The sequence below is a fragment of the Hipposideros armiger genome, unplaced genomic scaffold (assembly GCF_001890085.2).
Source record: "Hipposideros armiger isolate ML-2016 unplaced genomic scaffold, ASM189008v1 scaffold_745, whole genome shotgun sequence".
Taxonomy (NCBI): Eukaryota; Metazoa; Chordata; class Mammalia; order Chiroptera; family Hipposideridae; genus Hipposideros; species Hipposideros armiger.
This window is the reverse complement of record NW_017732095.1, coordinates 497,493-511,970: the sequence shown is the minus strand read 5'-3', so window position 1 is coordinate 511,970 and position 14,478 is coordinate 497,493. Positions and strand designations below refer to the sequence as shown.

Genomic DNA, 14,478 nt, shown 5'->3' with positions numbered 1-14,478 from the left:
CAAAACGACAGCAACTTGTCTGTTTTCCCCTTCCCCGATTCCCCAGCGCTGTTCCCATCCCCCCAATTCCCCAATAAAAATGTTAAAAAAAAAGAAGTCACTGAGGTTGCCAGAAACAAAAAAAGAATTTATCTAGCTATCCACCAAATGTCCTCATACAAAGCAACAAATATTCTTTAAAAACTTTAGCCCTGGTTTGAAGATAAAGGGAGACTTCATCAACCAAGGTAGCATGATTTTCAGCCCAAAGCTGACAGCTGTGGATTCCATGGTTGAGGCTGGGAAAATGAATAAAGGGGACCTCATTAAAATCGGGGTGGGGAAGCCCTGAAGGTGGAGCTCTCACACACAACCACCCACTGCCACCTGGGGACCCCAGCAAGAAGAAGCCACCTTGTTCTCCCCAACTGGAAGAAGCCCACTTCACCGCCAAGGCAGGAGGAAGGAAGGTTTTCTCCTGGCCCAGCAACAGGCCAGCCAATGAGAGGCCACCACACTCCTCAGCCAATGAGAGGCCACCACACTCCTCAGCCAATGAGAGGCCACCACACTCAGCCAATGAGAAGCCACCCCCCCTCTCCTCCAATGGACTTCTGCCCGTAACCGCCCTCCCAACTTCCCCCCTTTTTCTCTATAATATTAGACTCTCCTTCTCTGTTTTTAGGACTTGCCGATGGTTTGCCATAGTTTGCATGTCTGGAATTGCAATTCCTCCGCTATTCTTGAATAAGCCCTTTTTTGCTGGTAAAATAACTGGTTATTTTAAGGTTGACAAATCTGTCCAGTCTGTGCGCTTGGGGGCAGTGTGGGCAGCCGGTGCTGGCGGCAGAACCTGTTCCCACGAGAGGAGGCGAGGCCAGGCACCGCCGCCATGCGCGCAGCAAGTGGAGGGATGGGGTGGGGGGTATGATACATTCTCGTGGGTGCGTAAATGGTCTGAGAGCCCCTTTGGCCTCCGCAGGGGTCCCTGGCAGGCACAGACACATGGACGCTGGGGAGCAGGAGGCGGTTCAAAGCCTTTATTGGACTGGGGCGTGTGTATACAAGGACGTGCAGGGCCCGCTGTCACAGCTCTGTCTGATGGAGGCAGGTGACCCCCCAGAGGTGAGGCAGAGACCTGGAAGGGAGGCCAGGAGGGCTGGCGGGCTGTCAGAGAGCCTTTGGAAGGTGCTGGAAGGCAAAAGAGAGTCCAGGGCTGGGCTGAGGGGGCTGAGGGGGAAGAGGGGCCTCTCGATGAGGGTCTGAAGTGTGCCCCAGGAAGCCTCTGAGGTCCGGGGAGGGTGTGGAGGGCAGGACGCTGCTGGATAGGGAGGAAAGGTGGTGGGCGTCAGTGCCCAGGGCTGCAGGACCCCGGGAAGAGCTGGGGATGGAAGGGGGTCCTCCGCGCCTGACTTCACACCCACACCTGGAGAGATCGAGTCTGCAGCACGCTGGACCTCTCTTGGTGGGGTCCGAGTAGCACCACGGACCGGAGGACAACGCCTGTGGGGCTGGGCGTGAGCCGGGACCGGATGGGGGTGCTAGCAGATCCAGCGGATGAACCTGTCGAAGAAGCTGGGCTGAGCCAGGCTGTCGTAGTCCTTCTCGCGGAAGATGGCAGCTGTGTCGCCCAGACTGATCTTAGAGAGCATCTCCATGTCCACGTCGTCGCCCACGGCCACCACGGTAGGCACCACGTTCTGCTTGCGCATGGAGTGCACCGCCTCGTCCAGGCTGTGGTTGCCCGTGACGCCGTCCGTGAGGAACACAAAGGCCAGCTCAGCATGGCGGCGCGCCCCGGGCTGCGTGCCAAGCACCACTCTGTTGATGGCATGCACGATGCCCGAGCTCACGTGTGAGAAAGAGTTGAGGTAGCTCGTGCTCTCCAGCGCCTCCTGGATGACCGTCAGGTTGTAGGTCAGCGGGAAGGCCACCTGCTGCTCGTTCGGGCCCCCATACTGCAGCAGGGCCACACGTGCATTGAGTGGGTCATCATCTCTGCGTGCGAGTGTCAGCCGCTGGGACACCTCCTCCACGAAGCGCCGGGCCTTATAAAAGTTCTGCTCACCCAGTCGCTCGGAGCCATCCAGCAGGAAGACGATGTCCACAGGCCGCTGTGTGCACTGGGCCACGTACAGCTCTGAGGGGGAAACAGGAGTGGTGGGCGGGAGTGGCCCAGGTGAGGCTCCCTCAGCCCTGCCTTGGCCAAGCCCCTCTGGGTCATGACCCCACTCTGGCCAAGTCCATTCTGCCACACTCTGCACTCCATCTCTTTATGTGTCCCACTCACTGGAGCAACATGGACTGCTGGAGCGCTGGGGGCTGCACCCAAAATCACCTGTTGTTGAGAGCCCCCTGTCCACCACAGCCCCTGGGGAAGGGTCCAGAGTCCCACCCTGTCTCCTCGTATCCATCACCGTCTCTCTTGGTTGTGCTCTCACCAGGAAATGTTCCTAAATCCGAGGGCAGAGGGCTGTTTCCACCCCGTGAGCACCATCTCTGCCTAGTGCCTCCTCCAAGCCCTCCAGGTAGGAAGGGGCCAGCAAAGCCCCTTCACTTGGCCTGAGAACTGGACACCCCCAGAAGGGCCATAGCCCATGACGTAGGTGGTAAGACAGGGGGGCAGGGAAGCTGTCATCACGTTTGTAATTTGTAGAAAGACCTCACGAAGACCCCAGCCCTGAAGACCCCTGGATGGAAGGACCGACCTACAGCTGTGATCCTGTCACTCCCCTGTCCCAGAGCTGCCTGGCACTGGCCAGGCCACATATCTCCTGGCTCTTGGAGTATTGGAAGGAGAAGGGGCCTGTGTCTGCTCTGACTGCACAAGGCTTTGGTAGGCAGTGGGCACAGGTGTACAGGTGTGGCCAGACCCCTGTGGCAGCCCAGGTGACTACTGTTACCTGAGGAGACACTTGCCCCCTTCTGAGAGGTGACCAGCCCCGGACATGGCGGATGGCGTGGGGGCGAGGCTGCAGCCAGGACTGAGGCTGGGCCTCTGGGGGACATGGACACCACACACAGCCTGAACACCTGCTCCCCACACACGTGGGACTGAGACACAGTCCACTTGCCACAGACATGAAGCCAGGCTCCTCCCTCGAGGCCTTGCCTGAGACCCCAACCACCATCGGGGCTGGGCAGGGCTGGGGCGGTCCCGCAGCTCCTCAGCCGCATGGGCACCTGGCCTGGGTGTGGGCTGGAAAGGACGCTGTTCACAGCCTGGAGTGCAGGGGTCCCGTCGGGAAGGAGTTCCTGACTCACAGCACCAGTGCCGAGGGCCTCCGCCCAGGACCCGGTTCGCGGGCAGCACCCACCTCCCCAGGACCAGCCCCCAGACAGCAGCCGGTCACCCCAGCACATCACTCGACCACAGCAAGGCATTTACGTTGTTTTCCAGCTTTTATAGGATGTTGAAGGTGTGCTCACAGCATTTGAAGGACGACCCCCCGGGAGTGTCACCAGTGTCACACAGTGCCGGGGGCCAGCACACAGGATGCTTTTTTAAGGAGCTTATTAATGACGCAGCTTATTTCGGCGGCGGCAGTGCAAAAGAAGAGCAGCCCTTAGACGCACAGCCGGGACTGCTGAATACTCAGCAGGTTCTCCAGGCGCCCTACAAGTCCTACAAGCAGACAGACAAGCAGGGGAGGTGGCTTGGGGAGTTCTCCTAAACAAGGGGTGACCGGGCACAGAGGCCAGAGGCTAAGCTGGGAATGTTGGGGTGTTTAGGAGGCTCTCCTCGTCCCTTTCTTTCCTTCTGATGACCTCTGCCTATGGCTCGGAGACTGGGCAGCTGGCGTGGGGGTGACAGCCTGCCTTCGGTAACCAGGATAGGAACTCAAGCCCAGGACAAGGGCTCCTCTGAAATAACCCGGCTTCTGAGGGAGTAGGCATGTGTGTGTCTGAGCACCCCTTGGCAGCCTTTGAGACGGGGTTCCCTGCCACTCCCAGGGGCCTGGGGCTGGAGGAGGAAGAGAACATGGTGTCTGTGGTCCCTCCCCCAACTGTCAGCCAGCGGCTTTGGCAGGTGGGTTTGATCTAATGGGGGACTCTTACATCCCCCAAACACGTGAGACAGCTCAGCTGGACTAGGGGTGGTGTAGTCAGCTGAATACTGTCCCTCCAAAGATACCCACATCCCAATCTCGGAGCCTGCAAATGTGACCTATGGTAAAACAGGGCTGTGCAGATGGGACAGAATTACAGACGGAGATGGGAAATTGTCCAGAGTTATCTGTGAGCTCTAAATGCCACCTATGTCCTTATAAGAGAGAAGGAGGGAGGTTAGGCTGCAGAAGGGGAGGCCTTGTGACCATGCAGGCAGGTAGCAGCTGAGAGAGTCAAGAAGGACCCTCTCTGGAGTCCCCAGAGGGAACATGGTCCTGCTGACACCTGGATCTTGGCGTTTGGCCTCCAGGCTGAGAGAGGTTCCTGTTGTCATAAGCACCCCCGTGCACAGCAGGTGCCCAGTGGGGGCAGCTCCGGCCTCTCCAAGCACCATGGCTTCAGCAGAGTGCCAGCGCCGTCTCGGGGTCGCCCACAATGTCCCTGTGCACAAGCTTAAAGGTGTCAATGAACAGCTGCACCCAGTCCTGCCGCTCGCCTCCTGTGGCGAATTTGGCCCGCTCGGCGGTATAGACGAGCACGGCCACCAGCCTGGAGTAGGCGGCCGGGTCCTGCGTGAGCTCCGTGGCGTTTAGCAACTGTTGGATCAGGGGGATCGTCGTGGGGAAGGAGGTGTCTGGGCCCTCTTCCGTGCGGAGGAAGGTGACCAGGGGCTCGCTGCCAGGCCGCGGTCCATCTGCGGGCATCCAGAGAAGGCTTTAAGGGACGCGGTCGGCACGAGCGGGCCTCCAGCCGCCCTCCTTGGGCCTCTCTTCGAAGATGAGTTAGGACCATGGCCAGGAATGGGACGGAGGTTCATGAGGAGTTGGACGGGAGATAGGGAGGCCGCAGCACCCCCGCTGAGGCCTGGCACTGTGGTGGCAAAGCTAAATGGGGCTTTGGGGCTAGAAGCAAAGGACACTGCCAAGTAGAAGGGAGGGGACGCACATCTGGTCCCCACAGACCTTAAGAACCATGAGACGCTCGGCTCAAACGGCTGCACTGAGACCTGACCGGACTCTAGTGTGGCTGCTGACCGCTGGAGCCTGTGCCTTGGGATGACCCCAGACCCTTAAAATTCTCCACACTGCCATGAGAACGGGCTGTCTTTGCAGCCCAAACATAGTGCAAGGACCCCTCTTGGGGTCCGATAGTTTGCAGCTATAAACCCTTCTGTGCCCTTTGAGACGTGAGCCTTTCCCCGCCCAGATGGCCCCTCAAGGACCTGGGAGCACACACACTCGTGCCTACAAAAGGTACGAGAAGTCTGTTTCTCCCCTGGGTAAGTGCCAGTCAGCAAAACCCAGGTGGCCTGGTCACGTGGACCGCGCCCCAGACCCTCTTTGCACCAGCCTCTAGAGGTCTCCTGCCTTTGTTTGGGGGAGCTGAGCTCAGGTTACCTTGGACCGCCTCTCTCCTGCAATAAAATCTGTCTCTGCTGCCTTTACCTGGAGTCTGGCTTTGTCTCTCTTTGACACCTTGTGGTTCTGACACAATCAAGCCGCTACCAGCCTGGTTCAAGCCCAAGCATGGCTGGGCCTCTCGTGGACCAGGCCGTTTGGCCCAGGAAGTCAGGGCCATGCCAAAGCTGGGAGCGTCCACCCAGTGTCCTGTTTGCAGCCCCAAATGCCTAGGAGGACACCCAGCCCACCGCAGGCCAGAGTCCCCACACGTCACTGCATGTTCTATAGTGACATCTGCTTTCTTCCTTTCTGGTCACAACGTCTACTTAGAAACTTCAAATCACTTTACAGGAGGATAAGCTTGTGAGTTTAGCAGGGCGTAGTTAGAGAGGGCCCTGGCACTTTCTCGGTCCTCAGAGGAAGTGAAATCACCGTCCTGGGGACTAGTATTACTCTAACACCAAAACCATCATAAGAAAGGGAACTACAGCCCAAGATCTCTCATGAGCAGAGACACAAAAATCACAAAATATTAGCAAATAGAATCCAACAAGACATAAAAAAACTTCAACTCCATGCCCCAGTGGGGTTTATCCCGGTCTGCAAGGCTGGTCCAACATTTGAAATCAGTCAACACAACGCATCATGTCGGCAGCCTGAAGCACTGCATGACCGCGTCAACAGACACAGACAAAGCGTCTGACAAAGTGCCACTCACGACAAGAACTCACGACAAGGGGTAGAGGGACCTTCCTCAGCTGGATCAGGAGCAGCTAACATGGAACAATGCTGACACACTTGAAGGTTTCCACTAGCAGGGCAGGGCGAGGAGGCCAGGCCACTGCTGGGCCCTGGCACCAGGGCTGGGGTCTGGTCTGTGTCCTCAAAAGGCCACATTGACCATGGGACCCACCCGGGAGGACTCGGGCGCCTGCGGGCTGCTTGGGTCTCAGCGTGGAGCCCAGCCCCCTTGCCTCGGAGGGCCGGCGCTCTCTGGCCAGTGTCTCAGCTCTCAGGTCTCTGGCCACCACACGCAGCTGACTTTGGGGACCCCAGACCTGGGCAGTCTCTGGGATGACCCCACACCTTGGTCGCAGTTACAACCTTGATGAGCATTTCCTTGAAGTTCTGTCCGAATAAGAGGGGACTCCCCTTTGCCCCCAAATCCACGCTCCTTCCCTTAGGCCACCTCGGAGCCCCTGAAACTGCCGGGTGACCTGCCGGCCGGCTGTCCTGTGAGGAGCCTGGCTTCAGTAGCTTTTCTGACCGGCGACCTCAACTTACAGCGAGTAGCCCCGCCCCCTCCACGGCGGCCCCACCTCCCAGAAAGCCCCGCCCCTCCACGGCGGCCCCACCTCCCAGGAGCCCCGCCCCTCCACGGCGGCCCCACCTCCCAGAGGCCCCCGCCCCCAAAGGCGGCCCCACCTCCCAGAAGCCCCGCCCCTCCCTGGAGCCCTCCCAGCAGGATCGTCCAGCAATGGCTCCAGGACCCAGGCGGGCGGGGGCAGGCTCGCCGAGAGGGGCTCCGTGGCCCCAGTCACTGTGCAGCTGCTGAGGTGGCAGCACAACGCTCAGAGGAGTGACAACGCCATTTGCCCTTCCCAGGCCCCCGTGGAACCCCTCGGGGACAGCCTCCGTGCGCCCCCAGCGTTCCAGCCGCGCACCACGCACCACGTGGACCGGGGGCGCCGCCCCCTAAACGCCCGCTGGACCGCGCTCCCAGCGGGAAGATGGACACAGCGAGGCCGCAGCTCAGGGCCTCAAGGGTCCAAGGGAGCCCATCGGCTGCTCCCAGACGGGTTCAAATCAGCCCTTTGGTTTACTGTATCCAGGGCTTCCGCCTGTGGGGGCCAGGAGGGCCCTGGGTATCTGTCCCTCCCAGGTGGGCAGTGGGGACCACAAGGCCTGAGCCCCTGGGCGCCGGCAGCACCTTGTCCCCACATGTGCCAGGTGGGTGGGATGCCGGAAGAGCTCGAGATGCCAAACCCTGGGCCCCCATCCCCCTCCTCGGACATGCTGAGACGGACCTGAGGGTTTCTAGCTGGGGCAGGTGCCCCACAGCGCGCTTCCCTGCAAGGCCCCCAACCCTGGGCAGCCGCGAGCCTGGGGCTGGGCTCGGCAGCACCCCGTGTTACCTGTTTGGCAGGGAAGGTCTGGGCACACGATCTGGGGGTCTAGGAGAGAGGAAAGTAGGCCGTGGCCCCGGTCAGTGTCCGCTGCCCCCCACACCCCAACACCACCGCGCCCCGCCCGCCGGCCATGCAGGGACAGGGTTGGGAGACCACTCACCCGGGCACAGGACGTCCTCCATGTCGTCGATGAACTTCTCGGCCACCAGGTCGGAGAAGAGCGTCATGTTGCGCACCTGTTGGGGCTTGTCGCAGGCGATGGAGTTGAGGTTCTCGCTCTCGTGTTTCTCGTGGAACATGTCCCCGATGCCAATGGCTGTCACAGTGACCTCGTGGTTGCACAGCGCCCGCAGGTTCAGGTCGTCATCCCGGGGGTCGTGGCGGCCATCTGTGATGACCACTGCAAACACGCGGGTCTTCTTCCTCCGGCTCTCCTTGATGAGCTGGTCATAGGCGAACTTGAGGGCCGAGGGTGTCCAGGTGCCGCCTGCGATCCACTCGAGGTTCTTGACAGCCTCCTTGAAGCTGGACAGCGAGTCGATGCGCTCATCGTCCAGCTGGATGGCCTCGAAGGTGCCCTCGTGGCTGTACTGCACGACACCGACGCGGGTCCCTGTGGGACCAGAAGCAAGTGTGAGGGGGCTGGCCCTGCGTCCTCTGTCACCACTCACACTCTCCACCCTCAAGTGGGGGCCTTGGGACCCTTGGCCACGCTAATGTCCCTCCCTTGCATTTCTGTCCATCCTCCGTCTCCCAGAAACAGATCTTAGGGCATCCTGCCTGCTGGCCTCCCGCCCCGGCCCCTGCAGGCGCCGCTGACCCGTCTCGGACTTGGGGTCCTTGGCGATGGCCCCCAGTCTGTTGACCACGTTGATAACGAAGTTCTTCTCCAGCGTGAAGTTGGTGTAGCCTATGCTCTCAGAGCTGTCGATGACAAACACTACGTCCAGGGCACCACACCGCTTCTCGCAGTCTGTGGGCGGAGGAAGGGCACTAGCTGTGTGCACTCACCATGTCCGGACACACCCCAGACCCTAGGGGCACACAGCCAGGTGCATGGCTGGGAACGGTGACTGCAAGAGGTAGGGCGGGACTTGGACGATGACTCCGACCCTCGGATGAGACCCCCAAGGACACAGTGTCCTGGTCCAGGGCAGCCCTGCTCCACTGCCGCACGGGGTTGGAGACTCACCACAGCACCCGCACGTCTCCCGGACGTAGGTCATGACATCACACTCCTGCAACAGAAGTCAGCCCGGCCAGCACAGTGAACCCAGGAGGGGTCGAGGGGAGCTCCTGCGGGGAGAGTCTGTGGCCCTGCTCCCCTGGCCTCCGACCTCACCCTCGGACATTGCCCTCTGACCTCACCCAGCTGCCCTCACTTCTGACCTCACTCTCTGACCTTGCTTTTCGATCTTAGGAGGGAGGACACTGATTCCATCCCCGACTGACACTTACCGTGAGGCCGGGGTCTCCAGGGGGGCCGGGCTCTCCCTGGAGTAGGAAGAACCATAGTGAGAGGTGACGACTGTCACAGCCGAGGCCCCCAACCCCTGGACACTGGGCCCTGCTTCCACCACAGGCAGAGCCCTTCGGTTCAGGGTGCACGTTGGCCTGGCTGGACCAGGGACCGGGGACTGACCTACCTGGGGTCCTGGGGCTCCTCTTGGCCCCCGAGGGCCTGGCTCACCATGGGGACCAGGATCTGCCTGAGAAGAGAAAGGGAAGGCGGGTTCAGCAAACACCCTGGTCCCTGCACACCGCCCTGGGCGTGGGGATGAGGAGGGGTGAGGAAGGAGGAGGAGGAGGGGTGAGGAAGGAGGAGAGACAGAGAGAGGAGGGAGCAAGGACAAGGACACTCACAGGCTCGCCCTTCTCTCCTTTCCGCCCAGGTGCTCCTTTCACACCGAAGTCGCCTCTGCCCCCCTGGGACACAGGACACACACGTGAGCCCCGGAGGAGGGGACATCTTTGGGAGAGCTCTGCTGCCCCCTCCCAGCCTTTCAAAACCCCCAGTGAGTCTGCCGGGGACAGACATGTTGGTTGGAGAACCTGTGCCTCCTGTTAGGGTTGGTTAGATGGCAACAGCTCAGGGCGGTTCGGGTGGCCCTGGTTTCGTTAGCAGGAGGTTAGTACTGGGCCCCGCCGCTACACTCAGCGCTCAGCTGAGGGCAGCTCCCTCACCAGCGGGAGGTGCGGGACCATGGCATTCCTGCCCTGGGGAGCAGGGCACAGACCACCCCAGGTGGATGCAAGTGGCCCCCACGTACCTCGGGGCCGCGCAGTCCTGGCTCGCCTTTCTCTCCCTGGGGGGCAAGCACAGGTGGGGGTTACTTAGAACAGACCACCAAGAGCAGACACGCTGAACCCCGGGCATAGCTGGGGACCTGGAGGTTTTCTGCAGTTCCCTCCCTTCCCCCAGGGGTGGTCTCAATTATAGTAATCTGGGTGAATGCCACCTGTGCTGCATCCAATCCTGGGGGACCTGTGTCTGCACCCAACATGTGACCCCGCCCCCTCATCCTGTCCCCCAGAACAATGCCTGCCTCTCTCCCTCCATCCCATGCCAGGACTTACAGGCACGCCTCGGGGTCCTGGGTAGCTGAACCCAGGCCTGCCGGGGTCTCCCTGGAGAAGGGAAGGGGGAAGGTTGGTCACGAATGTCCAGTGGGAAACGTGAGTGGTCAGCATGGACTGAAGGCGGGTGGGGCCCGGTCTTAGGGAGGGCGTGCCACCCCCACCCCCTACCCCCCAGTGAGAACAGGAGCACTGCCTGGCCCCCTCACATCCCCCACACCACTCTAGAGCTGAGAACAGACTCAGCCCCAAAACCCCAGGTGAGGAGAGGGCGTACCTTGGGGCCAGGCTGTCCCGAGTCTCCACGGGGACCAGCATCACCAGGGTCTCCCCGAGATCCCTGAGGTCAGAGAAAGTGGGGAGTTGGTAGACCGACCGCGTCCAGCTCTGACCACCAGGAACACGGCCTTGCTGCCCCTCTTCCACGCACACCCTCCCAGCTCCCAAGTCCCACCTGGTAAAGCTGGACCCGTCAGGGCGGGACAGGGGCGTGAGGTGCACGGCGACCCTTGACCCCTGTCCCACCGCCTGAGTTTGCCATGAAGACAGTGTCCTGCCCGAGGACAGGAGCACCCAAGTGGCAGTACAGGGCAGAGGAGGGAGATAGTGAGGTCGAAGGGCAGACAGGGGCCTAAGCCCCAGAGCTACAGGGCCCTCCCAGGTGTCCTGCTGCTGACCTGCTTCCCGGGCTCCCCGAGAGCCCCCTGGGGACCTCTGGGTCCAGGCATGCCTCGGTCTCCCTGCAGAGAAAGGGGACAAGGGCACCTCTGAGAGTCTGTCGTCAACACTGGGGAAGTTGCAGTGTGGGGGGGCCTGCTGCCCTCCAGGAGGTCCTGAGCAAGGCTTTGTTCCTCAGCCCTGAGAACAGTGCCACCCCCCACCACTCCCCTGCAGGGCCTGCAGGGGCAGAAGGGCAGGAGGGGGTCAGGGGACCCCAGGTGCAGCCCCGTCCAGCCAGGGAGCTGGGTGCTGCCCGCCATCTGCTTACCTTAGAGCCTTTGCCACCAACCTCCCCGGCCAGGCCCCGGGAGCCCTCGAGGCCAGGGTCCCCCTGTGAGAAGAGAGGCACAGTTAGCTTGGGGCACGTGTGGGAGAGGCCAGGGAGGGGGACACTGAACTCCCTGGAGGGGAGGACCCCAGATTGTAGAGGGTAACATTGAAACAGCAGTCCCGCAGGCTCCATCTCATGCAGCCTGAGCAGGGACCCCACCCATTCCCAGGAGGGGGCCCCTCCTTCAAGCCCCTCACCCACATCTCACGGAGCGCTCTGATTTGCCCCAAAGCCCAGACACCTGCGCCAGCTGCAGGGCACGTGTGGTGGGGCTGCCAGCCCGTGCAGCTGTGCACGGCTCCCGTGGGAAGGGCCGAGTCCTCGAGGCTCCTCGGCAGGTGCGCCCCCATGAGCAGCGCAGCCTTTGTGCTCCCGAGTCCCTGGGGTCGTCAGCGTCACGCGGGTGCATTGCGTGGGCCCACAGGAACCCACGTGCAGAGGTGGACACTCACCTTCTCACCTTTGGGGCCCGCGCTGCCTGGGCTGCCCTTGGTTCCGGGGTCTCCCCTGCGCCCCTGCGGAGAGTGGGTGTGTGGGTGGGGGCCACACAGGGACCCCTCACTCTGCTCTCCCCATGAGGACTCTGGCTTTGGGGCCTGGGGGCCCCTGCAGATGGCCTCAGCACAGACCCTTGTCCTCTGCAGGTCGGTTTGGTCCCAGCTGCTGCTCAGCTGTCAGGCTGGGCGAAGCTCTAGTTGACGTGCTGGGACCCGGCTTGGGCCACGCAGCACAGTCACTTGGCTTGCTTCTGGGCTGGGCCAGGAGGGTCAGCCCTGAGGCAGGACTTTCCTGGGCTGGCGGGGGGGGGGCGAGGACGCTGTGTGGGACCCACGGAGTGTGTGCTGGGCTACGTTCAGCCCTCAGGAGGGCAAGGTGGGGACGCGGTGCCATGTCACGGGCATTGAGTGTCCAGCAGGGGCGTGGCTGAGCCCTTCCCCTGCTGCAGTGGGGTCATGGAGGCACAGTGAGGACACCTCAGGCTCAAGGAGGCCCAGAGCAGGGCACAAGCCAGGACAGGCTGGGCAGGCAGGCAGGGGGGTGTCACTCACAGGCTCTCCTTTGGGTCCCCGGGGTCCAGGTCCACCTTTGGCTCCTTTCATGCCAGCACTTCCTGGGGCTCCGTTGTTGCCTTGATAGCCCTGTAAGGAGGGGCCAGCTCAGCCAGGCAGGGTTACCTGGGCCACACTCAATCAGGCGGGGCAGTGTTTGCCTCAGGGAGTGGGTGCCCCTGCATGTGGCAATAGGACAGAGAGGCTGGTGGCCTGCTCAAGGTAGGGGGCCAGTGAGGGCACCTGTTGTCCCTCCTGTTCCCCGTCTGTGGGCACCACTGGTGTGTGGCTGGGGTGGGGCTGCAGGGACCTCTGGGACACTTGCCTTGCTTCCTTTGGCCCCGTTGTCTCCTGGGGGCCCTCTGCGTCCTGGGCGGCCAGCATCCCCCTGGAAGGGTTGGGAGAAATCAGCCTCGTGTCCCTCGGATGCCAGTTTTGGGACAGGATCTTGTAGGGGCTGGGGGCACGTGCCTCCCATCCCCCTCTGCAGAGCACACTCTTGGGAGGCAGGGCCCCTGGGCGGCCGTGCAGGTGAATTAATCACACACAACTCCTGTCTGATGCGCTTCTTGGCGGGTGAAGTGGGGGAGAGGGAAGGCTGCCCTTCCTGTCCTTCCAGCGGGCCAGGCAAAGTGACACTTCAGATGGCCTAAGAGGCAGGACCCCCACAGGCACCTGAGAGCCTGGTCCAGAGTTAGAGCCCAGCCCGTGAAGCCCAGGCAGGAAGGACACCGATAGGCCCCCTGCCCCTGACAGGGACTGGTCCCCCTGCTGTCCTTCTCGGCCAGCTGCCTTCCCCAAAGGCTGGGCACTGCAGCAGGGAGCAGGCACCGGGAAGGCAGTGACCCCGCTCTGCTCCGGCCGCTGCCACCCTGGCCAGGCCACCTACCTTGGCGCCTTGGTCTCCAGGCTCCCCAAGGCTGCCTGCGTCCCCTGGATAGCCGTCAGGACCCTGCAAGAGAGAGGGAGGGGCTGCACTCGGGGTCTCCCCATGAGCCCAGGGCCAGTTGATGTGGGGAGGGTGACCAGCCCTCCATTTTCTGGACTGGACACTCCACCCTGTTCTCAGCTGCCTCAACCCACTGGGCCGGGGTGAGACGACCAGACAAGCTCAGCACTGAGCCCATCAAGGGAAGCAGCCACCCTCAACTGGACCCAAATGCCTCCAAGGCCATTTTGTCCTGCTGTGGCTCCAGCCCTGGCTGAACCCTGGCGGGCGTCAGGGACAGGCAGAGCAGGGACGCCGGCTTCCCCAGCCCCGCCTGGGCCAGGTGCCTCCAGGGCCAGGGGTTTAACATGGGAGGAGCCGAGCTGTGCTTACCCGACTCCCAGGGTCTCCCTTGCAGCCAGGAGGTCCGATGCGCCCCAGCTTGCCCTGAAGGAGAACAGGGAGCAGAAGTGCGTCAAGAGCGAGATGTGGGGATGACGCGCACCAGTGACCGGTGTGAACGGCAGGCACACTCCATGCTGCTCTGCGTGCACCGGGCACACAGCGTGTGATCCTGTCTTTTAATGGCTGGACTGTCATGGCGACACCTCTGTGGAGGTGGGAGAGAGTCCCTGGCTGCGGCTGGGAGCATGAGTGTCCAAAGCGCCCCCCACATGTGTGCATGTGTGTGTGCATGCGATGTATGTGTGCACATGCAGGCATGTGCACATGTGATGTGTGTGCATGTGATGTATGTGTGCATGTGTGATGTGTGTGCACGTGTGATGTGCATGTGCACGTGTGATGTGCATGTGCATGTGTGTGCACTGCCAGTCAGGCACAGCTGGGTTATGCAGGACAGGCTGGTAAGTTCTTGCAAGGCTGGGCCGTAGTTCTCAGAAGGAAATGTCCATACCTGCTCTTGCAATGTCCTTATTTGTCCTGTGTCCCCTGGACAAGTGCAAACTGGGGCTGCCCAAGCCACAGGTTGTGGGCAGTAGCCAGTGGGCCCAGAGGCCAGCCTCAGGGAAGGGCCTGAGCATCTGAGGAGGTTCTGCTCACTCCTGTAGCACCTGAGATGCTGTATACGACCTTCCTGCCCAGCCCGTGACACGCCCGAGGGCACTCTACCTTCTGTCCGTCAGTCCCGTTCTTGCCAGCTAAGCCAGAGGCGCCCTGAGGGAGAAGGAAGAGGGGATGCCATCAGCCCCAATTGCCACCCCCTTGGAGCAGCCAGAAGGTGGGGTGCCCAGCC

The 14,478-nt window shown here is 61.8% G+C and overlaps 1 protein-coding gene across 1 annotated transcript in view; it reads right to left on the bottom strand.

Moving 5' to 3' along the window:
• Window positions 1-1,007: 1,007 nt before the first annotated feature.
• COL6A2 (collagen type VI alpha 2 chain) overlaps window positions 1,008-14,478 on the bottom strand; it is a 44,399-nt gene continuing 30,928 nt past the window's right edge. Inside the window, exons 8-26 of the mRNA XM_019628024.1 lie at window positions 14,355-14,399; window positions 13,617-13,670; window positions 13,185-13,247; window positions 12,621-12,683; window positions 12,296-12,385; window positions 11,699-11,761; window positions 11,184-11,246; window positions 10,873-10,935; window positions 10,473-10,535; window positions 10,196-10,246; window positions 9,889-9,924; window positions 9,482-9,544; window positions 9,265-9,327; window positions 9,077-9,112; window positions 8,811-8,856; window positions 8,439-8,591; window positions 7,779-8,231; window positions 7,625-7,663; window positions 1,008-2,119 (exon numbers count right to left, since the gene is read on the bottom strand). Of these exons, the coding sequence (XP_019483569.1) occupies window positions 1,521-2,119; window positions 7,625-7,663; window positions 7,779-8,231; window positions 8,439-8,591; window positions 8,811-8,856; window positions 9,077-9,112; window positions 9,265-9,327; window positions 9,482-9,544; window positions 9,889-9,924; window positions 10,196-10,246; window positions 10,473-10,535; window positions 10,873-10,935; window positions 11,184-11,246; window positions 11,699-11,761; window positions 12,296-12,385; window positions 12,621-12,683; window positions 13,185-13,247; window positions 13,617-13,670; window positions 14,355-14,399 (2,106 nt within the window). The 3' untranslated portion in view covers window positions 1,008-1,520. The remainder of the gene's footprint in view (window positions 2,120-7,624; window positions 7,664-7,778; window positions 8,232-8,438; window positions 8,592-8,810; window positions 8,857-9,076; window positions 9,113-9,264; window positions 9,328-9,481; window positions 9,545-9,888; window positions 9,925-10,195; window positions 10,247-10,472; window positions 10,536-10,872; window positions 10,936-11,183; window positions 11,247-11,698; window positions 11,762-12,295; window positions 12,386-12,620; window positions 12,684-13,184; window positions 13,248-13,616; window positions 13,671-14,354; window positions 14,400-14,478) is intronic.